Below are 27566 nucleotides of genomic sequence, written 5' to 3' on the forward strand. Positions count from 1 at the left end.
CCCAGGTAGCTGGGACTACAGGCAAGCGCCTCTATGCCTGGCTAATTTTTTGTATTTTTAGTAGCGAGGGGTTTTCACCATGTTGGTCAGGCTGGTCTTGAACTCCTGACCTCAGGTGATCCACCCGCCTCAGTGCTGGGATTACAGGCGTGAGCCACTGCACCTGGCCTCCCAAAGTGCTGGGATTACAGGCGTGAGCCACTGCACCTGGCCGTATTCTAACTAGTTTAATCTCACCCTGTGGACATTTGGATTCCTTACTTCTATGGAGGAATCTAAACTATAAGGTCGGTTGGTGAGCGTAGTATCAGAACAAAGACACATTAGTTGGAAGTTAAATGGTATCAAATTACAGTCATTAAGAGCAGTCATTTCCTCAGGACTATTACCTGCTTCTAGGTATCGACTACACTGGTTTTGATATTGCGTGGGTGGGGCATGGCTGAATTTTGCCACTATAAACCCTACTTCTGTATGTGGGCCATCCCCTCATATTTGATGCCATTAAAAATAAATGTTAATGTGATTGACTAAGCTATCAAGTACTAGTTTTTCTCTGGGCCTAGGAGACATATAATTTTTCATTATGTATTTATTCAATCAGTTTAACTGTAATTATTCTTTTTTCTTTTTCTTTTTACTTCCAAGTACTTAATGCCCCCTCATGTACTACTGACTTCCATCAAAGAAGTTTGAAAAATTATTTCAAAATGTATTGTTAATTCACCCTTTCATAAGCAAAATGTAAAAATTTTGCTAAAAGTGTAGTTAAAGAAATTTTTAGTGAAGAAAATGTGATATTAAAGGGGATCCTTGCCAGAGGGTTTGAAGAAACAGTGCGGAGATATTTAGGTAGATTTAGTGTTGTTTTTTAAATTTGGACAGCAGCAGCTTTGTGGGAGGTCAGATTTTAAATATGTTGCAATTTTGCTTCTATTTCTTGTAATTGTAGCTTTTTGCTTTAAAATTAAAATTCTTTAAAAATTAAAGAATATGTTTATATTTAAAATACTAAACGATTTTATATTTCTTAGGCACTACCTCCTAGGACAGAGAAAATGGCTGTTGACCAGGACTGGCCTAGTGTTTACCCAGTTGCAGCACCATTTAAACCCTCTGTAGTACCTCTTCCTGTTCGAATGGGTTATCCAGTCAAAAAGGGCGTGCCCATGGCAAAGGAGGGAAATCTAGAACTTGTAAAGGTAAGACAAATTGCTGATTCATTGGCTCAGACTTACGTAGAAATAAATGCTGATCTTCCCCCATTTCTACCCTTTTATGCTTCACTGTTCGGTGTATAGCAGCTTACTGTATTTTAATTTAAATTTTAAAAATAATAGGTTTATTATACAGCACAAGATAATAATAGGTGTTGTATTTTTATTATCAATGGTAAAGAATACTCAAAGAATCCTAGGCATTTAATAATGTAATTAGTTGGCTGGGCGCGGTGGCTCACACCTGTAATCTTAGCACTTTGGGAGGCCAAGGTGGGCAGATCACTTGAGGTCAGGAGTTCAAGACCAACCTGGCCAACATGGTGAAACCCCGTCTCTACTAAAAACACACAAAAAATTAGCCAGACGTGGTGGTGGGCACCTGTAATCCCAGCTACTTGGGAGGCTGAGAAAGGAGAATTGCTTGAACCCAGGAGGTGGAGGTTGCAGTGAGCCGAGATGGCGCCACTGCACTCCAGCCTGGGCGATAGAGTGAGACTCTGTCTCAGAAAAAAAAAAAAAAAAAAAAAAGAATGTAATTAGTCAATCTTGTGGCTTCCCTTGTGACCTTTTTCTATTGTGTCTCTTCTTTTTGGAGATGGGGGTCACTATGTTGCCCAAGATGGTCTCGAACTCCTGGGCTCAAGAGATATGCCTGCTTCAGCATCCCAAAGTGCTGGGATTACAGGTGTGAGCCACCATACCCAGCCTATCATATCTTTTCTATATTGCATCTTTCCAGTGGAATTAAGAAAAATGAAATATCCTAATTTGAGATTAAGAATTGGGAGGTGTGGCCAGGCGCGGTGGCTCACACCTGTAATCCCAGCACTTTGGGAGGCCGAGGCGGGCGGATCACGAGGTCAGGAGATCGAGACCACGGTGAAACCCCGTCTCTACTAAAAATACACACACACAAAAAATTAGCCGGACGTGGTCTCGGGCGCCTGTAGTCCCAGCTACTCGGGAGGCTGAGGCAGGAGAATGGCATGAACCCAGGAGGCGGAGCTTGCAGTGAGCCGAGATTGCACCACTGCACTCCAGCCTGGGTGACAGAGCGAGACTCCGTCTCAAAAAAAAAAAAAGAATTGGGAGGTGAAACTTCCAGTTTAAAAAGAGGAATTTAAATTTTTTCTGTCCATAAAGGTAGAATATTATTTAGTATTATTTATTATAGTCTACCAAATTTAACTTTATTGCTTGAAGCAAAATAGGTTAAGGCAAATGCTTTGTTTGATAGCGTGTATAATTATTTATCATGGGTGTTTTAAAGAAAATATAAATGCTTAGTCTGGGAATGCATATCTTAGATGGTTTCTTAAATACAATGAAAGTTATACAAAGGACAGTGAACTGTTTTCCATTAGATGAGAGTCTTTGAAAAACAAAAGTTTGCTAAAAGGTGATGAGAACAGGGAGAATGGGTACTCTGTTGCTGGAGACAGGGGTAAATGAAATTTGGAAATGGGAATGTGAAGACACAAGAAAGCATACATCAAGGAAAACAAATGTTTTCTGTGAATAAAAGAAGATAATTTTGTTTAAAGAGGTCTGGAGAATCACTGGGTGAGAGAGTAGCGGTATATTTGCAATAATGCTAATGGTTGTAAATGACATTTTAATAAACATAAAAATCCAAACATTTAATGCATGCCATTTATTTGTAGTAATGGTGTCATTGAATAAGCTTATTAACTGAGCTAATATATGCAAAGTGCATAGAACTGTACCTATGTAAGTCCATGCAAATTGTCTATTATTTTTTCCTTTTATGATTTTTGAGTTTTATATGTTCATGTTTCAAAAATAAAAGTCTATCACTGTGATCTGTTAAAAGTAGCCCCTCAACGCTAGGGTTTATAATTTTTAAAATGTATAAAAAGGAAAAAACCAAAAAGTACAGTAAATGAAGCTGCCCATCCCCAAATCCCAGTTTTCAGTGCCTATTTTATCTTGATTAAAACAATATTTTCTGGCCAGGTGTGGTGGCTCACACCTGTAATCCCAGCACTTTGGGAAGCCAAAGCAGGCAGATCACCTGAAGTCAGGAGTTGGAGACCAGCCTGGCCAACATAGCGAAACCCCATCTCTACTAAAACTACAAAAAAATTAGCCAAGTGTAGTGGTGCGTGCCTGTAATCCCAGCTACTCAGGAGGCTGAGGCAGGAGAATCACTTGAACCCAGGGGGCAGAGGTTGCAGTGAGCCGAGATCGCGCCACTGCAACAGAGCGAGACTCTGTCTCAAAAACAAAAAACATTATTTTCTGATCAGCCCTCAAGATACTTGGCATAATTCGTGGAGTAACTTTTGGCTTGTTTAAATTTTCTTTCCAAATGAGCCTTTAAGCTCTTTCAGATGTTTAACATTATTCAAGAAATGACTTAATAAATGCTAATTATTTATTTGAAGGACTCAAATCTCTGACCTTTCCTGAATTTTCATTCACACTATGAATGATTCAGTAGCCTTTTAATGTTTCATCATAAATATATTCCTAACTTCATTAAACTATCCAGTTAACATTTGCTAGCTTCACTTATTAGTTCATAAAATGTTTATTATGTACAAAGTTGAAATACTGTCATGCTATGCAGTCCAGGGGAATTGGGATGATTAAACAATGATCCATATCCTGGCCGGGCACAGTGGCTCATACCTATAATCCCAGCACTTTGGGATACCAAGGCGGGCAGGTCACCTGAGGCCAGGAGTTTGAGACCAGCCTAGGCAACATGGTGAAACCCCGTCTCTACTAAAAATACAAAAATTAGCCTGGCATAGTGGCACATGCCTGTAATCCCAGCTACTTGGGAGGCTGAGGGAGGAAAATTGCTTGAGCCTGGGAGGCAGAGGTTGCAGTGAGCTGAGATTGTGCCACTGCACTCCAACTTGGATGACAGAGGGAGGCCCTGTCTCAAAAAAAAAGAAAAAACAAAAAGATCCATGTCCTTAAGTCCTTTCACTTTTATAAAGGAAATATACATGTATACCTGTAGATTTGTGGCAGGAAGAATACTATAAAAATGATGTTTAGTTTTTTTTCATTATGATTGTCGTTATAAGATGCTTGGTAAAAGATAAAAGATTTATATGATCTGAAGATAAATCCAGGTATCACTGTAAATTACTTGGTGCTGAATCTACATTTTAAGAAATGTATTTCTTGAATTGACAACATCTGTGACAGAAAATCAATATTGTAAAAAAACAGATTTTATTTACGACATGTTTTATTGGGCCTGTGATTTAGTTTTATGAGAAGATTATCTTTTTCATGTTTTTAAGACATTTAGCTAATTTATCCTTTAAATTTCTCTATTTAAGATTCCCAATTTTCTGCATTTGACTCCTGTAGCAATTAAAAAGCACTGTGAAGCCCTTAAAGGTAAGCGGTTATTTTCTTATATGAATTTTATGTTGACTTTGAACATAAATTTAAGAATCTCTGTTCTGATATACTGTATAGCCTTATGTTCAAGTTGTTTTCAGTGAATTGTTACATGTCAAGTCTGCAAATTGTTTTTGCTAACCACTACAAGGTATTAGGAATAATAATTACAAACCATGATCCTTGTTCACAGGTAAGTTAGGGACTTACTGTTGAGTTTTAGAAAACATGCACATAAGGCTGAGTGTGGTGGCTCACACTTGTAATCCCAGCACTTTGGAAGGCCAAGGCGGGCAGATCATCTGAGGTTAGGATTTTGAGACCAGCCTGGCCAACATAGTGAAACCCTGTCTCTACTAAAAATACAAAAAAAATAGCCCTGCATGGTGGCAGGGACCTATAATCCCAGCTACTCTGGAGGCTGAGGCAGGAGAATCGCTTGAACCCAGGAGGCGGAGCTTGCGGTGAGCTTAAATCTCGTGCCATTGCACTTCAGCCTGGGCAACAAGAGGGAAACTCCATCTCAAAAAAAAAAAAAAAGAAAACAAACATGCACATAAGAAGACTGAAGTAAATGTTGCAGATACTTCACAGAGAAGAATTATCTTGAAGAAATTATTTAAAATTTTAAAAAATTAGTGACACATGCATGTGGTAAATCAAATAGTAAAAGAGCTTATGATGAAAAAGCTCTAGCCTTAAGTGCTTTCTTCACCATCCCCAGCCCCTCATTTATTTATGTATATATGCTTATATTTATAATAAATACTCTATATATTTATTTATACATACTTATATACTCTCTGTAGTGTGCATGTGTATTTACAAAATAACAGAAGTAATCACTGGAATATGATTACACCTTCAGTTCTAGATTTATTGATTTTGAAAACCTACTGATTCCTAGGTATAAACATAGATTTCATGTACTTACACTACTACTTCTCCTTCTCCTTTCTACATGCATGGAGGTAAAGGCAAATAACATTTTTTAACTCATGGTTTTGTGTATGCTTTTATAATTATGTACATATTCCAATTTAAGTTCTGATTGATAGTTATGATTGATTAGATTTATTCAGGAGTTGGTACCTTTGGAGAAAGTCTTAATATACTCATGCTGATTTAAAGGTGTTGTATATACATGCTCAGTATACTTATTAAGGCTTTTCAGGAAAGAATATGAAACCTAGAAACACTTCACAAGTATCCTGATTATGTTGGGAAGGAGATGTGGAATATTAAACATAATTATGATTAAATTTGAGCTTTTGAAAGGGCCTTCCATTTAAAAATGTAAGGAAGACTGTATAAAGAGGTCCTAAAACATAGGAATAATAACCTTACTCTTGAAATGAGGGAGGAAAAATAAATAAAAATTCCTTTTATTTATTTGGTCTTCTACTTTAGGAAATTGGGATGCTTTGCTATCCCTTTAGAGTATGTGTTTCTATATGCATTTGTGCCTGGAATTAGACTAAAACTGATCACTTCCAAATTTGTGTCCCAGGCTGGACATGGTGGCTCACACCTGTAATACTTGCACTTTGGGAGTCTGAGGTGGGTGGATTGCTTGAGCTCAGGAGTTCAAGACCAGCCTGAGCAATGTGGTGAAACCCCATCTCTACAAAAAAACACAAAAAAATTAGCCGGGTGTGGTGGCACGTGCCTGTAGTCCCGGCTACTCGGGGGCCTGAGGCAGGAGGATTGGAACCCAGGAGGTTGAGGCGGCAGTGAGCTCAGATCACGCCATTGCACTCCAGCCTGGGCAACAAAGTGAGACCCTGTCTCAAAAAATAAAAAAAAAATAACAAGTTTGTATCCCGTTTGGCACAAATCATGTATTAGTATTTGATCATCTGTAAAGCCAGTTAACAAATGGCATTGCACTGTGAAAAATTTCATGTTTCTTCTTTTTAAATGTGACAGGGCATGGTAGCTCATGCTTTTAATTCCACAGCACAGCACTTTGAGAGGCCAAGGAAAAAGAATTGCTTGATCCCAGGAGTTTGAGACCATCCCGAGCAACATAGTGAGATCATGTCTCTACAAAAATATTTAAAAATTAGCTGGGGTGTGATGGTGCATGCCTGTGGTCCCAGCTACTCTGTAGGCTGAGGTGGACGACAGAGTGAGACCCTGTTGCAAAAAAACATAAAAATAAAAAAGTTTAAACAAATTAAATGAAAGGCTTTCATACAGCACATTCAGAAGAGTGGCATTTTATTTTATAGTATTTAAATGAGTGTCTTAATCTTTCCTTAATTGTCCCTTTACACTTGCTGCTGGCCTCCGGATTTAGATTGCGTCTTCCGTATAACTCAAAGGCTTTTTAAGTACTTCTTCTCAGTTTCTTTTAAAGTAGGTCAGTTCAGATTTAATATCTAACTTGTAAATGGAAAATCTGAAGCACGGGAAAGTTAGGTAATTTACCAACACTTTAATAATCAGTGGCAGAAGTTAAATACAAACCAAGGTCTTCCAAAGTCTCATCTATTGCTCTACCTATCAGATGAGTAAAGGCTAATAGGAGTCTATTATGTATTTTCCATTTGGCTGTCTTTTTTTAGACATATAATTTAGGTAATTTAATTTTAAAACTGTAATTATCATTTGATGATTGAAATGACTTATTCACAGTTTTTTAATAAAAAAAAAAAAAAGTAAAAGAAAAAAGAGTCAGTGCAAACCCAAGAGCTCACAAAATTCCCCAAACCAGTCTCTCTTATAAAGTGCTTGGCAGTGATGCATCTTATAGTGCAGGATATTGGAATAAGTTCATGATGGGAATGAAATTCAGCCTCAACAATCTTGCTCTGTTCATATTTTTTCAATGTTACAGTGATGTTTATTGCAAAGATACTTCTTTCCCCTCAAAACGACCGGGTATTGATCTTTTAAACAGTGTTCAGGGAATGGAGTGAACTATATTTAATTTGTTAATGTATTTAGTCCCAGATATCAGAGAGCCTTTGTAATCCAGAGTGACATTTTGCAGACTCTGATTTTAAAGCCTAAATGAGAGCAAAATATTGTTTCTATTGTAAGAAAATTGTTAGCCCAAGGAAATGTTATTGGCAAAATAGTTCTCACTGTCCCTTAGATTATCACCTAGAAGAGCTCCCACATCTGCCTGTGATTATGACCAGCCTCTTCTGCAGTTGTGCTTTTTTGAAGGAAGCATGGATCTATGCAGTCTAATATGTTTGACCCAAGAAACCAGTTACTTTTAGCTGTTCTTAGAGTGAGGCTGTTTAAGAAATGAGATTTCCATTGTGGACAGCCTTATAGTGCCAGGAGTTTTCATCTCAAGCTGAAAGTTCTCTGCCATGCTACCTTGATTGAAACAGGGCAAGATGAAATCAGCTCTGATACCTGGGGGAAGCTGGGAGCTACCTCTTTTCCTTTAAGTTTTTTTTTTTTCCCCATTCGGGGCCTGAGTTTATGCTTCTGTGTTATGAAGATAGAGAGGCATGTTCAGTGCTTAGAGCTCCTGTTGTGGTCTAGGTCTCAGACCCAGTCCCACTTCCTCTCTATGCTGTCTTGCACAAATATGAGGACAAGGCTTTCTTCTTTCCATTTAACCCCATTGGCACATAGAAGTCACATCGAAGAAATATCAGTTCTTGTAAGAATCCATTTAAGGGCTTAGGCTTTTGTACCTGTTTGAGTTGAGGTTCTATTCAGCCAAATTTCTAGACGACTGTTGACTCCGTCTCAGTTTCTTCTTAGGGGTTTTTGAGAGCTTTCAGTTCCTTTCAGCTGATCTTTAGTAATCTTTAGTAATTAATATTATCTGTTACTTTTTTGAAAACAGTAATGCTCTGGGCACTATGAACTGTTTGCTTTTAGTTGGTACAGAGGAAGTAAACTGTCCAATAACAGATATGTGCAAAGCTTATAATAAGCTTCCATCAAGGCACAGTTCCCTTTTAACTGAAAATACCACTACCACCAAACCTGAAATATCCAAAGAATTCCCTAATTAAATTGCCTAATTTAGGATGTACCTGATAGGAAAAGGGATAAGGGATGATGCTATATATGTAAAGTGCAGAAGAGAATCTGTTCTTTCATGTGACCTGGCGATGATCTCAGTAGTTTGGTATTGTCTAGTAGTATGCATTACAATGAGAATTTACTTGCAAAAGTGTAATTGAAATTATTTCTTTTATTCTCAGATTTTTGCACTGAGTGGCCAGCCGCACTGGACAGTGATGAGAAATGTGAGAAGCATTTTCCAATTGAAATTGACAGCACTGATTATGTTTCATCAGGACCATCTGTTCGGAACCCCAGAGCACGAGTAGTAGTCTTAAGAGTAAGAGTTGTTTTTGTTTTTTTTTTAAACAAGAATCATTCTAATACATGATTTAAAGATGTCTTTGGTGGCTGGCACAGTGGCGCATGCCTGTAATCCCAGCACTTTGGGAGGCCAAGTCAGGCAGATCACCTGAGGTCAGGAGTTCAAGACCAGCCTGGCCAACATGGTGAAACCCCATCTCTACTGAAAATACAAAAATTAGCCGGGCATGGTGGTGGGCACCTGTAATCCTATCTACTCCGGAGGTTGAGGCAGGAGAATTGCTTGAACCCGGGAGGCAGAGGTTGCAGTGAGCCGAGATCGTGCCACTGCACTCCAACTTGGGTGACAGAGCGAGATTCTATCTCGAGAAAAAAAGAAAAATTATAAAATTGCCCATAAATCTACTATTTGTAACCACTGTTAACTATAGTAGCTCATTTTAGTATATAGTCACAGCCTGCCTTTGTGTATATTAATGGGATGATACTGTATGTGTTCAACAGTCTCTTTCTTAACAAGAATTAAACATTTCCCAATAATATTAAACAGTCTTTAATTTAATTTGAATTTTTTTGAGATGAGATCTGACAGGCAGAGAGTAGTGGCACTAACATAGCTCAATGTGGCCTCCAATTTCTGGGTTCAATTGATTGTCCTGCCTCAGCCTCCAAAGTGGCTGGGACTACAGGTGTGAGACACTGCCCAGCCCATTTTCCTAAATTTTTTGTAGATACAGGGTCTCACTTTGTTGCCCAGCTTTTCTTGAACTCCTGGCTGAAGTGATCTTCCCACTTCCGCCTCCCAAAGCACTGGAATTACAGGTGTGAGCCACTGCACCCAATCTAATTTAATTTTAATGGCTGCATAGAATAACGTATAAAGGAGAGATTGTTACGTACCAAGACAGTGTTTGAATCTGGGGGTGTAATGTTGATCACTTCAAACTTAGCCTTTTTTCTGAGACTGAAGTGTGATATATAAATAATTTCATAATACAGATCTACCATAATTTAAGTTATCTGTATTATGGAACCTTTAGGCTTTTTAATGGTTTTCTTTATTAGAAAAATATTTTAATGAATATTCTTAGGTATTAATATTTGTATGTATTTCTAATGATGTTCCTAAGATAATCCTGAAAGGAGAACTGTGAGGTCAAAGGATATAGCTCTTGAAGTTTGTTGATATATATTGTAAAATTCCTGCAGGAAGTGTAAAAAAATATAATCCCAGCAGATTGTGAGAAGGCTTGCTTTCCTGTGCTCTCACCAACCTACGTATTACCTGTCAACTTGATAGGTAAAAAATTTGTCTTATATTTAAAATTTGTGTGTCTTTGAATACTAGTGAGGTTGAGGATTTATTCCTTTGCAAAACATGTATTTTTTGTCATTTGCCCATTTTGGTGGTGTATTGATTCCTTGTATATATATATATTTTTTTGAGACAGGGTCTTTACCCTGTCACCCAGGCTGAAGTGCAGTGGCGTGATCTTGGCTCACTGCAATCTCTTCCTTCCGGGCTTAAGTGATTCTCCCATCTCAGCCTCCTGAGCAGTAGCTGGAACTGCAGGCGTGTGCCACCATGCCTGGCTAATTTTTTTGTATTTTTGTAGAGGCAGGGTTTTGCCATGATGCCCAGGCTGGTCTCAAATTCCTGGACTCAGGCGATCTGCCTGCCTTGGGCTCCCAAAGTGCTGGGATTACAGCCACTGAGCCACTGTGCCGGCCATGATTTGTCAGTGATGATGCTAATCTTGATCACCTGGCTGAGGTAGTACTTGTCCATTTTCTTCACCATAAAATTATACTTCCTCCTCTCTTTCCCATAGTGAACTCTTTAGAAGAAACTTGCTATGCAGAGCCCACACTTAAGGATCAGGAGGTATGCTCCACTTCTTTGAGAAAGAAGTGTCACATAAATTATATACAGTCCTTTTATGTGGCAAATTTGTTCGTTCTCCCCTATTTATTTACATCAGTATGGACTCATGGATATTTATTTTATACCATGTGTCATAATCCAATAAAACATTATTTTTTTTCTCAAATTGTTCTGAGTTTAACCATTGGGAACTCTTTCCACTGGCTCTTCTGTTCCTTTGCCGTGCCCCCATCATTTGTTTTTAAGCAATTTCTTATTTTCTGGCACTACAAAATGCTCTGGGCTCTTTCCCTGTCCCATTCCTAGAATCAGCGTTTCTCCAAGGAGCCCTGACTGATGTGCTTTTGATTTGTCTGGAGGGTGACTACTACCTCTTTGAGGTGCCTCCTGGGACCCTCAAAATATTAACTTTTATACTCTGTGTAGCCTGTATTTTAAGCCAGAACATTCGAAGTACACTGAAGAAACGTGTTGAAAATCTATGCAACCATTTTTGCATTATGTACTAGCAAATAATTTCTAGATATTTCCATTTTCCTCAGTGATACTGTTGATTGATTTGTAGTTTTCTTTCTTTGCTAGGTTTCAGTATCAGGGTTGTACCAATTTTTTTCTTAATTTAATATAACTTTATTTTTTGAGACAGGGTCTCGCTCTGTTGCCCAGGCTGGAGTCCAGTGGCGCAATTTTGGCTTACTGCAACCTCTGCCTCCACGGTTCAAGTGATTCTCCTGCTTCAGTCTCCCAAGTAGCTGGGATTATAGGAATGCTCCACCACACCCAGCTAATTTTTGTATTTTTAGTAGAGATGGGGTTTCACCGTGTTGGCCAGGCTGGTCTCGAACACCTGACCTCAAGCATTCTGCCCTCCTTGGCCTCCCAAAGTGCTGGGATTACAGGTGTGAGCCACCGCACCTGGCCTGTACCATCTTTATGAAGTGAATTATGAAGCTTTCCAATCTTTTTTATTTTGTAGAACAGTTTAAATATCACAACAATATACTAAGTTCTTAGATTGAAGCTGTTTTTAAATCACAAAGACAGTATGTTTACTGTATAAAATTTCAAAAATCCCAATAAAAGAAAAAAAAGAATTGAAAGTTTAGCCATGCTTGTACCATTCCACAGGTTCATATTTTTAAGAACATATTAAATGTTACCTATTTTTCATAATAATGGTAACAACCACAACCAACAGTTGTTGAGCTCTGTTGTGTGTTGAAAAGTCTCTGACGTTATTCACCTCAAGTTTTTTTCTTACGTTATTCACCTCAAGTTTTGTGGGCCTCCGTCTTCAGTCCTAGAATTGACAAACGATGTCCCTACTGGTTCTAAGTTTGCTTATTTTATTTCACACAAAAATAATCTCATTGCTTTATTTGAAGGATGGCACCAGATTTCATTTCTTATATCATGCTTTTCCTCTTGTCCTCTCTGTGCCTTGTGCTAGCCTGTGATGCCTTCATTGCTCCCTTGTACCCTTTTTGCTGACTTCATGTCTGCCCTGCTAGACTCTGCACTCCACCTGCTGGCTGTTGAGGCTCAATGGTGGTGTCCTGGATGTGCCATGTAGTTCAAGGGTAAACGTAGGTCAAACAGGTGGACTAAAGTACATGCAGTCCAGCATGATTAAAGCAATATTGTCAAGGTAGTCAACTGTTAGAAACTACTATTGGACATACTCAAATTTTTTAATTCACAGAAAAAAAAATTTTGATAGTCATAAAAGTTTAGGATTAAAAACAACTTATATATAACTTTACTTCAAAAGTGCTTTATTCTATTAATCTCATTTGTTTCTGACAAAAATTCTGGAATTAAGTGTTCCTGAGGAAACTGAGTCTCAGGGAGGTAACATGATTTGTTTAAGGTAACATATTAAATGGCAAATCTACAAATCAAACCAATTCTTGTCTTTTATGTAATACCAGCATTCTTTAACTAACCACATCATACTTGCATATAGAGAAAATATTTCACAAGTTTAGACATTTCCGAATTTATGTAGCTCTTTTTGTGTTAAAATGTAGGCATTTGAAGAGAGAGAGAGAGAGATATATATATATAACCAACACCTCCTGTGGTTTGAAATATCAGCGTTATTTTGGGGATAATGTTAACAGTATTATATTGATTCTTTGAAATGCAGCAACTGAGGGCAAAATATCTAAGTACTTTGAATTTTGATAAAAGACAGTGAATGCCACTCAGCCCAGGTTAAATAAAGTATTAGCCCAGATTAAAGACTACAATGTTGCAGTGCCTTTCAGTGCTACCAGGTGGCGTGAGTGCACCACACAACTGTTCCTGAAATATTTATGATTTTTGGCATAAGCTCCGTATAGTTATTGAACATTAAAATGTTAATGTGAGTTTTAAATTAATGTGAATGTGATCTTACATTACATTGTTACAGCAATGATCAGCTTTGCTGCCTTTTTTTGGACCACTTCTTATATAAAAAGCTAGAATACTTTAAGCTTTTGAAACTTTTAAATTTATTGTTAAACATTATTATGATTTCATTGAAGGGAGGTTTAAAAAAGGCAAAATCACAACATTCTCACTATCCTAATGTAAAAACTATTCATTTTTCTCTCCTTATTCCCTCTTTATACATGCATATGTGCATATATTTGTGTATTCATAATCATAATAAAGGTATATTTTATTTTTTGTAAAAAATTCTGCATATTGGTCTTAATCAGAGTATAAAATGGCTTATTTTATCTATCAAGTCAGTAACCTGGTGGTTGATGTATTCTCTTTCCAGAAAACTGTGGTGATTCACATTGTCTAATTGAGAGTTAATAGTATTCATATTACTTGAGTTGTTTTTAAGAGTGCATTTATATTTATCTGTTTTCTCTACTTCAAATACAAAATACAAAAATTCACAGTGCTTTAAAAAACAATATATCCTCCCTTTAAAAAATTTATGTATTCATTCAGCAAATATTTGTTGCATGCATTTTAAGTGTTAAGCCATTGCCAAGAACGAGATAGCATCATTCTTGCCCTCAAGGGTTTCAAATCAGTGGGGAAAAAATGGGAAAATAAACAGGCTACTAACTATGATGTCTTGAGGGAAGCATACAGAGTTATTGAAGCTACAGAAAACCGAGTAGATTTCAAAATCCTATTTAGCTTTTTTTCTTCTTGATATAGTTACAGCTCTTTTTTATTCTTAATGCTCTGCAAAGATTAACCTATACTTTACCTTATTTAACTGTATTCTGGTGTGTAATCTAACCTATCTTCTCTTTTTTTTTTTTTTTTTTTTTTTGAGGCAGAGTTTTGCTTTTGTTGCCCAGGCTGGAGTGCAATGGCGCGATTTCAGCTCACCACAACCTCCGCCTCCTGGGTTCAAGTGATTCTCTTGCCTCAGCCTCCTGAGTAGCTGGGATTACAGGCATGCGCCACCACACCTGGCTAATTTTGTATTTTTAGTAGAGATGGGTAGCTCCATGTTGGTCAGGCTGGTCTCGAACTCCCGACCTCAGGTGATCCGCCCGCCTCGGCCTCCCAAAGTACTGGCATTACAGGCATGAGCCGACGTGCCTGGCCTATCTTCTTGTATCAGACATATTCATCTCTAGATAATACCTTTAGCCCATGCCCTTATTCTCTGCAAATTAAAGTGTTCATTTGTTCTAGCACTTCCCAAAATATGTCTAAGGAAGACTAGCGTTGTGAACCGTCCCTTGAAAAGTGGAATCTGAGGTCAAATAAATTTGAGAATCATTGCATATTAACCCTGCATTTTGAAATTTCAAGATGCTTATTAGCATATTATCTGTTCTAAAAAGTGCTACCTTAAAAAACCCAATTTACCTCGGCATTTCCTAAACATTTTCAACAGAAAGAGCCTTTTAAAAAAATTCTTCTTAGCCTGTAGGAGTAGTGTTAACATTTTGAGAAACGTTGAGCTAAATGAATTTTTCAAGTGTTTTGATCCTTCCCTGATGCTGTATTCCAGCTTTCATGAGATATCTGTAGCTTTTAAAAAAAGCTTGTTGCAGTGATACAAGTCTCATAATTGCATGGTAGAACTTGTTGTAATGATATGTCTCATAATTGCGTGATAGAAATTTCTTAAAGCCCTTATGTTTTATCTATTTATTTCTATATTCCAGCTAATTGAGTTTAATTCTATTAGTGCTACTCATAAGCACCATAATTTCATTTATTTAACAGATATGTCATTAGTTCTTTCAGAGAAGGTACTAATGCCCAGAACTTTCAAAGAACTTCAGACAGTATGTTGCCCTCCCTTTTTCTGTTTCCATGAGTAAGATCAGGGTTTATAATATGTCCCAACTGCTTGCTCTGTATAGAAAGGAGTTTGGAAAGCTTTCTTTTTAGTGGATTTAATGTTAATAGGAATAACATCGCTACCTTTTTTTTCACTAAACAATTATAAGAAATTATTTTTTCAAATAACTTTTCTTATTTTTAAGGTAAAGCTTTCCAGTTTGAATTTAGATGACCACGCAAAGAAGAAATTAATTAAACTTGTAGGAGAGCGATACTGCAAGACCACAGATGTGCTTACCATCAAAACAGATAGGTAATGGAAAAAAAGTTCAGCCGACTGGTCACATGTATTTCCCCATTGTCCACCAATTCTTTGGCAGTCCTTTTTAAAGAAACTATATTGAAGATGGGGGAGGGCGTAGCCTTTTCTTATTAAGCAGAGTTCTCTAATTCATATTTTTAATATCCTCACACTAGCCTACTATTGCTGTGATCTTTATGCAGAGGAATGCTTAGCTAATTTAATGTTATTTTTAACCTTGATTTTAATATTTCCATGTATATAAAACTCGAGAGAGATTAGAAGAAAAAAGTGTGATTTGCTAGTGATTAATGCTTAAGCAGGCTTTTACACATTCAAAGCATATAACAATCTTATAGTTCAAAAGTAAAATTATTAAACGATCTATGGATCTATGTGGAAATTGATGAAGGCACATTTGTAAATAATCAAAATCTCAGAGCCAGGACAGATGTTTATAAAGGCAATATTAAATTGATCATATATGAATTTATAAATTGAGTCATTTTTTATTTGAAGTAAAGAAAGGTTATTGGTATGTTTTCACTAAATGGCTATTTTATTTTTAGAATTATACTTTAGCTGTTTCCAAATTATGTCAAAATATAAAAGACCCACTTTTAGAGATAAGTAAGTGGGCCGATCTGCTGTCTTCCTGTCCATCCCTGTTTGAAAGCATTTGGAGGTGTCAGTATCGATTAGGTCTCATGATTCGCAGTGGTGGGAAGAAGGAGCCTGACACACATGCAGAGATTGCAACAGTGTGGAGGCAGAAAAAGCTCAGGACCATGGTTTGTGATTATTACCGTATGTGAGAAAGTAGATTTGAAATATATTAGGAATAGTCTTTTTACTATCTTCAGATAATGTTGGCTTTTCTAGTTCATGCAACTTTAAAAAATGCCTTTAAAATGTTATTGTTTGAAATTCTGTGAGTATCCAATAATGTTGCTTTTTTTTTTTTTTAGGTAGTTTTACAAGTGTTAGTGTATGGATATGTTTTATGGTAACTATTTAGAGTAGAGGACTTAAATAAATATAAGTACAGAATAAGCAGTATAGTTGAAGTTATTTGTCATATGATGGTTTTATTTGATATTTAAAGAAATTGGAAGTAATTGTATCTTTCTGTATATTATTTTATTATCCTTAAAGCTCAATGTGTCATCTCATGTATGTAGAAGTTTTACCTAATTTTAAGTTATTAGTTCCATTTTAAATACAGCAGCAACAGCATAGCATTGTATAGTGTAACTCATTTTTAAAAGAATCAGTGTAACTCATTTTTAAAAGAATCAGCTCTAGGAAAACCAAGATGAACATCTATCATCTTTCTATATCTACTTCTTATTTTTATTTTTAAATTTTTTTAGAGATTGAGTCTCACTCTGTTACCCAGGCTGGAGGTCAGTGGCACAGTCATAGTTCACTGAAGCCTTGAACTCCCGGGCTTATGCAGTCTCCTGCCTCAGTTTCCTAAGTAGCTAGGACTACAGGTGCGCACCACCATGCCTGGCTAATTTTTTAATTTTTGTAGAAACAGGGTTTTGCTGTGTTGACCAGGTTGGTCTCAAACTTCTAGCCTCAAGCAACCCTCCCACCTCACCCTCTGAGATTACAGGCATGAGCTACCATGCCCAGCCCTATGTCTACTTTTTAGACGAACTCATCAGATATGTTCATGCTATCTGGCAGATTCTTGGCACTGAGATAGTGAAGGGAACTTATATTGGACACAATCATAGTAAAAGTAGCGTAAGCTATTGTTATATACAGATAACTCCATTAGTAATGAAAACAAAGAGATACTCGAAATTAAGTTAAAATAACACCGGTGTTTAGCTTCCTCAAGTAATGAACTACAAAGACTATTTTTATTCCAAAAACAGTTTTCCTAAAGCAGAAAAGGAATACCTGAAAACATTATCTTCTGTATTTAGTATATTGCATATTTTGCAAATTATTCTGTGTACTGAGTTTTTAGAATTTTGACTTCTCCCGCTTTCTCTTTAATAGGTGCCCTTTAAGGAGGCAGAATTATGATTATGCAATGTATCTACTAACAGTGTTATACCATGAGTCTTGGGTAAGTGTGTGTGAATATTTAATGATTTTGTCATTGTAATTTAGATGATGTTAACCTTTCAAAATACTGTGTGTGGCAAGTACTCAATTGAGTATTTTGTGAACTGCTAAATAATCTAAGTATGTATGAAATGTCATAGGTAGCTTCTACTGACTTTAAAAGTAAAGGTCTTGAAATAGGATTATTCAGTTCATCTCAGGACCTTGCTAAAATCATATTCCTAAAATGCCTTGAAACTTCAGAGTTTTTGACTTTGTTTTGTTTTTTGACTTTGGGTGAAAGTTGTCAGCTATGAAGAGAATAATAATCTGTATAATTTGAGAATTTATAATTCACCCTCTTTAAGTAAACTGCAGAGCAAAACTTTATAGAAAGGTATTTTAAATGTTTATTGAAATTTTTAGTTAACACATGACATTTGTGTGAACATTTGACTGTTATACATTAGGTAGAACTAAGGGCAGTTAATTATAGCTTGAGTATTCTTTATCCAAAATGCTTGGGACCAGAAGTGTTTCAGACTTTAGATTTTTTCAGGTTTTGGAATATTTGCATATTAATATATAATGAGATATCTTGGGGATGGGACCCAAGTCTAAACAGGAAATTCATTTATGTTTCATATATACTTTATACACATAGCCTAACGATAATTTTACACAATATTTTCAGTAATTGTGTGCATGAAAATTTTGACCATGCTCCATCACATGAGATCAGGTGTAAATTTTCCATTTGTGTGTCATATCAATGTTCAAAAAGTTTTGGATTTTCAAGCATTTCAGATTTCGGATTTTCAGATTAGTAATGCTAAACCTGTATTTAAATAATATTAAAAATACTCGAGTCTGAATTTATGGAGTTTTCATATAAGTATGTACATTTATAAGGAAGATTTTGCCATGCTTGAGCAACACCTCATCTGATTTGAAGTTGGTAGCCAATATGTTTAGGTAACTCAAAGTTTGAAACAGTAATTTTTAAAATTAAAATAATTTTAGGTATGCATTTAAATTAAATTTTTTGTGCCTTACCCAACACAGGGTACTCAATAGCATTTCATACTAGGAACATTCAAAGGAATAAAGATAGCTAGAGAAGGGGGTCATGTTCTTTAGAAAGGACTTCATATGTCAATGTCTACAGAAACAGTGAAAAAAGGAAAAAGAAGTAAAGAAAAATTGAAAAAATAAAAGTTTTCATATGGAAGAGGGCTTACATTTGTTTTTAATGACTCTTAGAGATACAACAAGGTAGCAACAATAGTAAGACGGAGACAGACTTTGGTTTACTGAGAACTTTTTTTTTTTTTTTTTTTGAAGTCTCACTCTGATGCCCATGCTGGAGTGCAGTGGTACGATCTTGGCTCATTGCAACCTCCACCTGCCAGGCTCAAGTGATTCTTCTGTCTCAGCCTCCCGAGTAGCCAGGATTACAGGCATGCACCACTACCGCCTGGCTAATTTTTGTGTATTTAGTAGAGACAAGGTTTTGCCATGTTGGCCAGGCTGGTCTCGAACTCCTAACCTCAGGTGATCCACCCGCCTCGGCCTCCTAAAGTGCTGGGATTACAGTTGTGAGCCACCATGTCCAGCCCTCCCAAAGGGGAACTTTCTAAGAGAGCCATCATAAGATGCAGTGAGCTACTTCAGTAGGTAGAAAACATTCCATCCATTGGCCACTTAGTGAAGATAGGCAAAAAATATATACTCCTTGAATAGGTAGTTAAATTCCATGGCCTTTGGAACCTCCTTTCAGCCCGAGTTACTGTGATTCTGTGAATACATGCAGCTGTTCTCTAAACTGCTCACAGCTTTTCCTTCATATTATGATAAAAGAGTTTTCACACAAGAGGATGAATGGAAAGTGAAAGAAAACAACTTGGTTGTGAGATTAGTAAAAGACAAAAAGTAGCTGGTAAGCTCTTCTCTTCAATTATTTCCATTATCATAACTTATCTGGATTTTCTAGTTCTGGCTTTAGGAGCAACATCAGAATAGCAGTTAATCTCTCTTTCGTACGCAATTGATTTTAGAAATGCCGTTGGCTGAAGATAATTAAGTTTCCTTTTGAACCAGCAACATGGCTGAATTAGCTACAGCTTTATGGCTGTTGCTGCTTCAAGATTTAATAACTAACAATAAATACAACCCGTTTTGACTCTCTTATTTTCCCAGTATCTATTAGAATGAATTTGCCCAGAAGGAAATGATAGGCATAAATTCAGTGGAAGTTGATTTATGGGATTCTTTCTGTGGTTCCGTGACTTAGAATCCAAACAGGGTTGCATTCTGGATTCATGCAGAAGCCTTTGATCTTTAGTGCTGATTACTTTGATGCCGGGATAAGTAGCCACATACAACTGTCCAAACAAGTATACTTGAAGAATTCTGTGTTACCATTGTTTCTTGGTCCTTTCTAAACAAGTACCATCAGTGAAGATTTTGAATACAGATGAGCCGTGAAATTTTGCGGAGCTGCTAGAAAAGAATTTTTATTGAATTGAAATTCATTTTCCCTCACCAACATGGAATTCATACTTGAAATTGATGTTATCACCTGTCATTTAATCAAATAGCCTCTTTTTAATCCATTGCTTGATTTTTTTATAAGCTAGCTTCTGAGCATTTAATACCCAAATATATGCTTCCTTTGGCTTTTTTTTTCTTCTTTGAGTCAGGGTCTTGCTTTGTTGTCCAGGCTGGAGTGCAGTGGTACGATCATGGCTCACTGCAGTCTTGGCCTCCTGGATTCAAGTGACCCTCCCACCTCAGCCTCCTGAATAGCTGGGACTACAGGCGCATGCCACCATGCCCAGCTAATTTTTGCATTTTTTTTTTGTAGAGATGGGATTTCACTGTGTTGCCCAGGTTGGTCTTGAACTCTTGGGCTCAGGCAGTCCATTCACCTTGGCCTCCCAAAGTGTTGGGATTATAGGCATGAGCCACTGCGCCCTGCCTTCCCTTGGCTTTTTAACCTTCCCCTGGAGGTTACCTCTAAGTATCACTGAGGGGAAAGTAGCTGCTACTTTTATGTAGCTCGTAGTACTGAAATCCCTCTGGAGAAGTGATCACCTAGACTCCAGTAGAAGGATATTACTGTTGTATACTATTCAAAACAGTTTAACTATAGAAGTGTCAAAGTAGATTTCAGTAAGCATTGACGTCGCAAAGCATAAGCTTCAGGCATAAAGGCTTAGTAATGCCTCAAAGAATAATTATTTCAGTGCTGGAAAGGTGATAAGAGACACATATTCACTGGACCATTCATTTATCTTTCAGCAGTTTAAAGAAGCAAGGAGGCTGGGAGCACTTTGGGAGGCCGAGGCAGGCAGATTGCCCGAGCTCAGGAGTTCGATACCACCCTGGGCAACATGATGAAACCCTGTCTCTACTAAAAATACAAAAAATTAGCCGGGTGTGGTGGTGGGCGCCTGTAGTCCCAGCTACTCGGGAGACTGAGGCACGAGAATCGCTTCAACCCGGGAGTCGGAGGTTGCAGTGAGCCAAGATCGCGCCACTGCACTCCAGTCTGGGCGATAGAGTGAGACTCTGTCTTGAAAAAATAATAATAATAATAATTAAAAAATAAAGAAGCAAGGAGAGTTGTAGATATTTGGTTTCCTATTTTAATGTTATGTATTGTTAGCATTGGAATGAATTTTTAACCTTTGGAGCCAGACAGACATGGATTTGAATTCCAGGGCCATTACTTAGTACCTGTGTAATAGTCTCTGACTATTTAACCTCTGAGGTTCAGTTTTTTCCTGAGGATTTTTGGATGGATCAGGGAGAATTTGTGTAAAGTGTCTGGCAAATAGTGGGCTCTCCATAAGCATCTATAAATAATGTTGATATTAACAATAATAAGATGAAAGATTTTTTTCTTAGAATTTTAAATTCATGGTTTCCCAATTTCTATTAATATATACAGCTTATATTTAATTTGGCAGAGTTTGTACAAGTAAAGTCAGATCTATACTCTTTAGGATGTGTATCCTACTCACAATTTGACATAATTGATGATAACACAACTTCCTTAATTTTAACTTTTTAGTGATTTTTTAAAAATTGAAACCTTCCATAAATGATTAGGTTAAGAAATGATTGAATCAATTTGCAAAGTGACTGGCACAAAAGATAAGCACAAATACTGGGGAAGAGAAAAAAACAGTTGCTTTAGAAAAGTTAGAGATCTGAAATCAAATTTCAGAGATTCATGGATGATTTTGATATTGAATTACTAATGGTTGCTTTTTCACATTTTAAAATTTCGGCTGTCTTATTTGGATTTCATGATAGTCTTATTGTCAGAACTATATCTAGCTTTGTAATAAAATGGTTCTGAAAAGTCATGTAACAGAAATTTCTAATTTAGCCAAGCAGTGTTGCACTCCTGTAGTCCCAGTTTCTCTGGAGGCTGGGGCAGGAGGATCTGTTGAGCCCAGGAATTCGAGTCCAGCTTGGGCAAATAGAAAGACCCCCCCACCAACCTCTAAAAATAAAAATTAAAAATTTCTAAGTTGGAGAATTTTATACTTACTAAGAGTTCATTTTAAAGGGGACATTATTACAGATATTTCTGATAAAAATGAATACTTTTGCAGAGCCATAATCACCGTTTAATCTGTCAGATTTATGAGTTCATTTTGATTGTGTATGCCTACACACCTGTGTTTCCACTGGAGAATGCTTGAGCAATGTTTGCTATGTTGTTTGTTCTCTTTTGCATTCAACAACTATTTAGTTTTTGTGTACAAGATATGTTGCTAGGTGCCACTATCAAAATGAATGACCCCCTGCCTTAGGTACCTTGATTTCTGGAGGGAAACCGTTGGTTATAATACAGTCTGTTGAGCTTAATGGAAGTAGGAACACAGTGCTGTGAGAGCCACATCCCTGAAAACGTCACAGGAATGATGATGGGTTTTAGAAGATGAACAGGAGTACGCAGTACAGAGTGGGTGAAGAACTTTCTAGGCCTTGTGGGTTTAAAGAGCAGGCAGAAGTTTGGTGTAGCCAGGGTATAGAGCTAACAGGGCCAAGAAGGGAGGTGAGGCTGGCAGTAAGTCAGAGATAGGCCATGAAGCTCATCATAGTGCTTATTTGCAAAATGTAGATTTGTAACCAGAGGGCAACATTGAGCTGATACAGTATTTTACTAGTTATTTGAAAAAGTACTTCTCACTATTTTTGTTTTATTTTATTTTATTTTTGGGGCTTGTGTGTGTGTGTGTTTTACTAGACAATTTTAGAAGTTTATTTTCTCTTTGGAGACTGAGTTTTGCTTTATCACCCAGGCTGGAGTGCAGTAGCGCAATCATAGCTCACTGCATGCAGCCTCTACCTCCCAGGCTCAGACGATCCTCTCACCTCAGCCTCCCAAGTAGCTGGGACCACAGGCAAGTGTCACCATGCGGAGCTAATTTTTTTATTTTTTGTAGAGGTGAAGTCTTGCTGTGTTCACCACACTGTTCTCGAACTCCTGGGCTCAGGTGATCCTCCTGCCTCTGTCTCCCAAAGTGCTGGAATTACAAGTGTGAGCCGCCATATCCAGTCCCCCTCTCACTGTTTCACTGTTGATGAAAGAGTAAACCATCCTGTGTCAAATGTCAAGTGCACTTTCATTAAAAATGGCAAATGTTGGCTGGGTACAGTGGCTCACGCCTATAATCCTAGCACTTTGGGAGGCCGAGGTGGGTGGATCACCTGAGGTCAGGAGTTTGAGACCAGCCTGACCAACATGGTGAAACCCCGTCTCTACTAAAAATATACAAATTAGCCAGGTGTGGTGGCGGGCATCTGTAATCCCAGCTACTTGGGAGGCTGAGGCACGAGAATGGCTTGAACCCGGGAGGCGGAGGTTGCAGTGAGCCGAGATGGCGCCACTGCAATCCAGCCTGGGCAACAAGAGTGAAACTCCATCTCAAAATAAATAAATAAAATAAAATGGCAAATGTTTATTAATTGTCTATTTGCTTGGGTTGCTGGATATGAAAGTTAACAAATCGTGGGGAAACCATCGTCTCCAACTGAAGAACACTCTAGTGGGAGCAAGGAGGTATAATAATAAATATCACAAAAGTGTTAAGGTTGTCTTAGTTTGGGCTATCATAACAAATTACCATAGATTGAGTGGCTTAAATGACAGAAATTTATTTCTCACAGTTCTAGAGGCTGGGGAGTAGTTGATCAGGGTGCCAGCATGGTTGGATTAGGGTAAGGGCCCTCCTTCTGGTTTGCAGATGGCTGTCATCTTACTATGTCCTCACTTGGAGAACAGAGAGAGAGGAAGGAAATTCCCTCCTGTCTCTATCATATTAAGGGTTGAGATTCCAATATCTGAATTTGGTGGGGGGACACAAACATTTGGTCTGTAGCATGGGTTCTATAATTTACCATTTCATTTTTAATTCTTCTCTACTTCTTCATTTCTTATATATCTTTCAAGACTTCGACCTGCTTTGAGGCTGTTACTCTTTGTCTGACTTCTGCTTTGTATAGATAGCAAGTTATTATGTCTTATTTTATTTTCTATGCTGGTCACTAGAACACCTGACTGCAGTTAGTTGTCTTAGTCACGGATTGTTCCATGTATGTTTTGTTTTTCTAACTTTAGGGCCTCATTAGCAGGGATCTGACCTATTGTAGTTTGTACTTCAAACTATCTAGGTCAGTGCTAGGTAAGAATACTAAATGTTTCATAGCAGCTATTGAGGCTGGGCACGGTGGCTCACACCTGTAATCCCAGCAGTTTGGGAGGCCGAGGCAGGCAGATCACTTGAGGCCTGGAGTTCGAGACCAGCCTGGCCAACACAGCAAAACCTCATCTCTACTAAAAATACAAAAAAAAAATTAGGAACTATTTTAAAAAGTATTCGAATTCTACATTACTTTGTAAGTTCTCCACAAATACTTGCTTCTGTGAGTTCAGTTCATGATGCAAATTTACAGTTGACAATGTTAATAGAATCTATATTCTAAAAAAACTGGCTCTTCCTGGCAAGATGCATCTCTTTAACATGAAGTGTATGTTTTTATTTAACATTTTATGCATAAACTTACTAATGTTACAGTGTTCATTAAACAACTAACTACACACATGGATTGAACTCCCATGAGTCCGAGGATTAGTGGTTGGCCAGTAATGGTAAAGTGTAACTACATGCCACAGTTTTACTTGATTTCAGACAAATACATCTGGCCTTTGTTCTAAGAAGTGGACCTGTGATGTTGCTCTGAGAGTTAACTGGGTCTCTGTCTCTGACTTTCTTTCTTTTTTTTAACTCTGTGCTGCTTCAATGATCACCTTGTATTAACATAAAAAGGACACTAAAAAGGGGGTAAAGTAGTTGTTCCATCTCTCCCCCACAACACACACTGAGGCAGGGTCTCGCTCTGTTGCCCAGACTGGAGTGCAGTGGCATGATCTCGGCTCACTGCAGACTCTGCCTCCCAGGCTCAAGTGATCCTTCTGCCTCAGCCTCCCAAGTAGGACTACAGGCGTGCCACCACACCCAGCATGTTCCATCTTTCAAAAGTGCTGCAAAATACTTTGTCTTTTTTCTTTTCTTTTTTTTTTTTTTAACACAAAGCATTTAGTGCAGCCATCCATTTTAAATTAGGGCTAACTTTGAAGGTCAGGAATCAAACAGCTTATCTTATTATAGCCTTTTCATTTTATACACTGAGAAATTAAGATTTAGAGGAAAGGTCAGGTACTTTCCCAAGGTTACAGAGCTTTTTAGTGGAGGAACTCAGACCTGAACTGCAGCTTCAGTGTATCATATTCTTTCCATGGTATCGTATTATTTAGTTTTATTCAACTTTGACTTTCAAAATGTTATGAAATAAGAGATGAAATCAAATCTGACTTTAACTGCTAGTTTACTCTCCTTTCAAAATGAACAACTGACTAATTGAAAATTCATCTATCTCCATAACCTGTTTTCAGCTGGCACTGTATCAGTGCCACCTGGGAAGCTTTTTTTTTTTTTTTAAATTATACTTTAAGTTTTAGGGTACATGTGCACAACGTGCAGGTTAGGTACATATTTATACATGTGCCATGTTGGTGTGCTGCACCCATTAACTCGTCATTTAACATTTGGTATATCTCCTAATGCTATCCCTCCCCCCGCACCCCACACAACAGGCCCCAGTGTGTAATGTTCCCCTTCCTGTGTCCATGTGTTCTCATTGTTCAATTCCCACCTATGAGTGAGAACATGCAGTGTTTGGTTTTCTGTCCTTGCAATAGTTTGCTGAGAATGATGGTTTCCAGCTTCATCCATGTCCCTACAAAGGACATGAACTCATCATTTTTTATGGCTGCATAGTATTCCATGGTGTATGTGTGCCACATTTTCTTAATCCAGTCTATCATTGTTGGACATTTGGGTTGGTGCCTAGTCTTTGCTATTGTGAATAGTGCTGCAATAAACATACGTGTGCATGTGTCTTTATAGCAGCATTATTTATTTGGAAGCTTTTAAAACTACAGATGCTTAGGCCCTGCAGAATCAGAATCTCTAGCTGTGAGACCCAGGTTTTGATACAGTTTTAAAAGCTCCACAGGTGATTCTGGTGCTGAGCCCTGATTGTGAATAATTTCTCCAGTCTTTGAGTGTTGTAAATAACTCAACACTCAAAGACTGTAGGTTGGCTTGTCTTTTTTAAGACAGTTTTTGTGCATGTAAGTTTGAGTATCCCTAATTTGAAAATCTGGTATCTGAAATGCTCCAAAATCTGCAACTTTTGAGCACTGACATGATGCTCAAAAGAGCATTTCACATTTCAGATTTGGAATGCTCAACCAGTCAGTATAATGCACATATTCTGAAATCCTTTAAAAAATTGAAATCTGAAACACTTCTGATCCTAAGCATTTTGGATAAGGGATACTCAACCTATATCTAATATCAGAGCTTGAGGGTAAGGGGTGGTAATTAGAATGAAAGGGGCAGGCAAGAAAATGGAGGGATTTTTCTGTTGTCCATAAATAGGAATTTAGACTTGATGTGATAGACAATAGGCAGTGTTCTAGATCCCTGAGTGGGATGATGCTACACAGAAGGTGACAAGCTCATACCTCTTTGCCTTCAGGCAGGACTTCGTTTTATTATATACTTAAAAAACCTTTAAGAAAAGCTCACGTTCTTCTTCCCCACCCAGTGGCTGAAGTAATAAATTTGAGAGTTACAGTTTTCTTCCCTTTCCTGATACCTCCTGATAAGTTACCAAGTCTTTTGGTTTTCGCTTTTAAATATCGGTTAAAGCCGTTTCCCCCTTTTTATCCCTACCGCTACAGTCTAGTATAAGTTTTCATTATCATTTACCTGAAAACTACAATAGGCATCTAATTGATTTCCCTGTCTCATCCACCTTCTGTATTACTGTTAGCGTAATTGTTCAAAAAAACAAGTCTCTTGTACCATATTCCTTTACAAAATCCTTCATTGGTTTCCCATTACTTAGGATAAAGTCTGAACTCCTTAGCATGCCATTCACAGCAATTTGCCACCTCATTACCAGCACTCAGGAAATATACATTATATAGCCTATACCTTAGCCATAATGAACATAATATGTTCTTTCATAACTTTGCTTATGTTATTCTCTTTGCTTATAATTCTTTTTTCAAATTGATCAGCCTTGCAAATTCATATGAATCTTTTAATACACCTCAATTGTAACCTCTCTGTTTCCTGCCCTCCCTTTTCCCTCCTCTAGTTAACATTCCTTTTATTACTTTTCTGGTAATTGCCTGTATACTTGTCTGCTCACCCTATTAGACTGAGATCACTGAGGACAAGGAGTGTATATTCATTCATCTTTACATTTTCAGCATCTAGTACAGCGTCTGGCAAATTTGCATTCAGTAAATGTTTTTTTTAAAACTTAATTGAATTGAATTCCTTGACATAGTTAAAAATTTAGCTTTGGTAGCTGAAAGAATTGACAGTAATTCTTTTTTCACTTTTTATGAATATTTGCCTCTTCGTATTTTTTATGATTTTCAAATTGCTTGGGATTTTAAAAAATGGTTAAACTGTTTTCTCTCATACAGCACAAGGCCTTACTTGTAATCATGAGAAGTGGAATATTACTATGATTCATGTCCTAG

The 27566-nt window shown here is 37.5% G+C and overlaps 1 protein-coding gene across 1 annotated transcript in view; it reads left to right on the forward strand.

Moving 5' to 3' along the window:
* The window catches only part of MRPS35 (mitochondrial ribosomal protein S35), a 41290-nt gene that overhangs the window by 4852 nt on the left and 8872 nt on the right, over positions 1-27566 (forward strand). The window contains exons 3-7 of the mRNA XM_024256555.3: positions 1035-1202; positions 4544-4604; positions 8789-8928; positions 15258-15367; positions 17372-17441. Of these exons, the coding sequence (XP_024112323.1) occupies positions 1035-1202; positions 4544-4604; positions 8789-8928; positions 15258-15367; positions 17372-17441 (549 nt within the window). The remainder of the gene's footprint in view (positions 1-1034; positions 1203-4543; positions 4605-8788; positions 8929-15257; positions 15368-17371; positions 17442-27566) is intronic.

This window comes from Pongo abelii, chromosome 10, assembly GCF_028885655.2.
Source record: "Pongo abelii isolate AG06213 chromosome 10, NHGRI_mPonAbe1-v2.0_pri, whole genome shotgun sequence".
NCBI lineage: Eukaryota > Metazoa > Chordata > Mammalia > Primates > Hominidae > Pongo > Pongo abelii.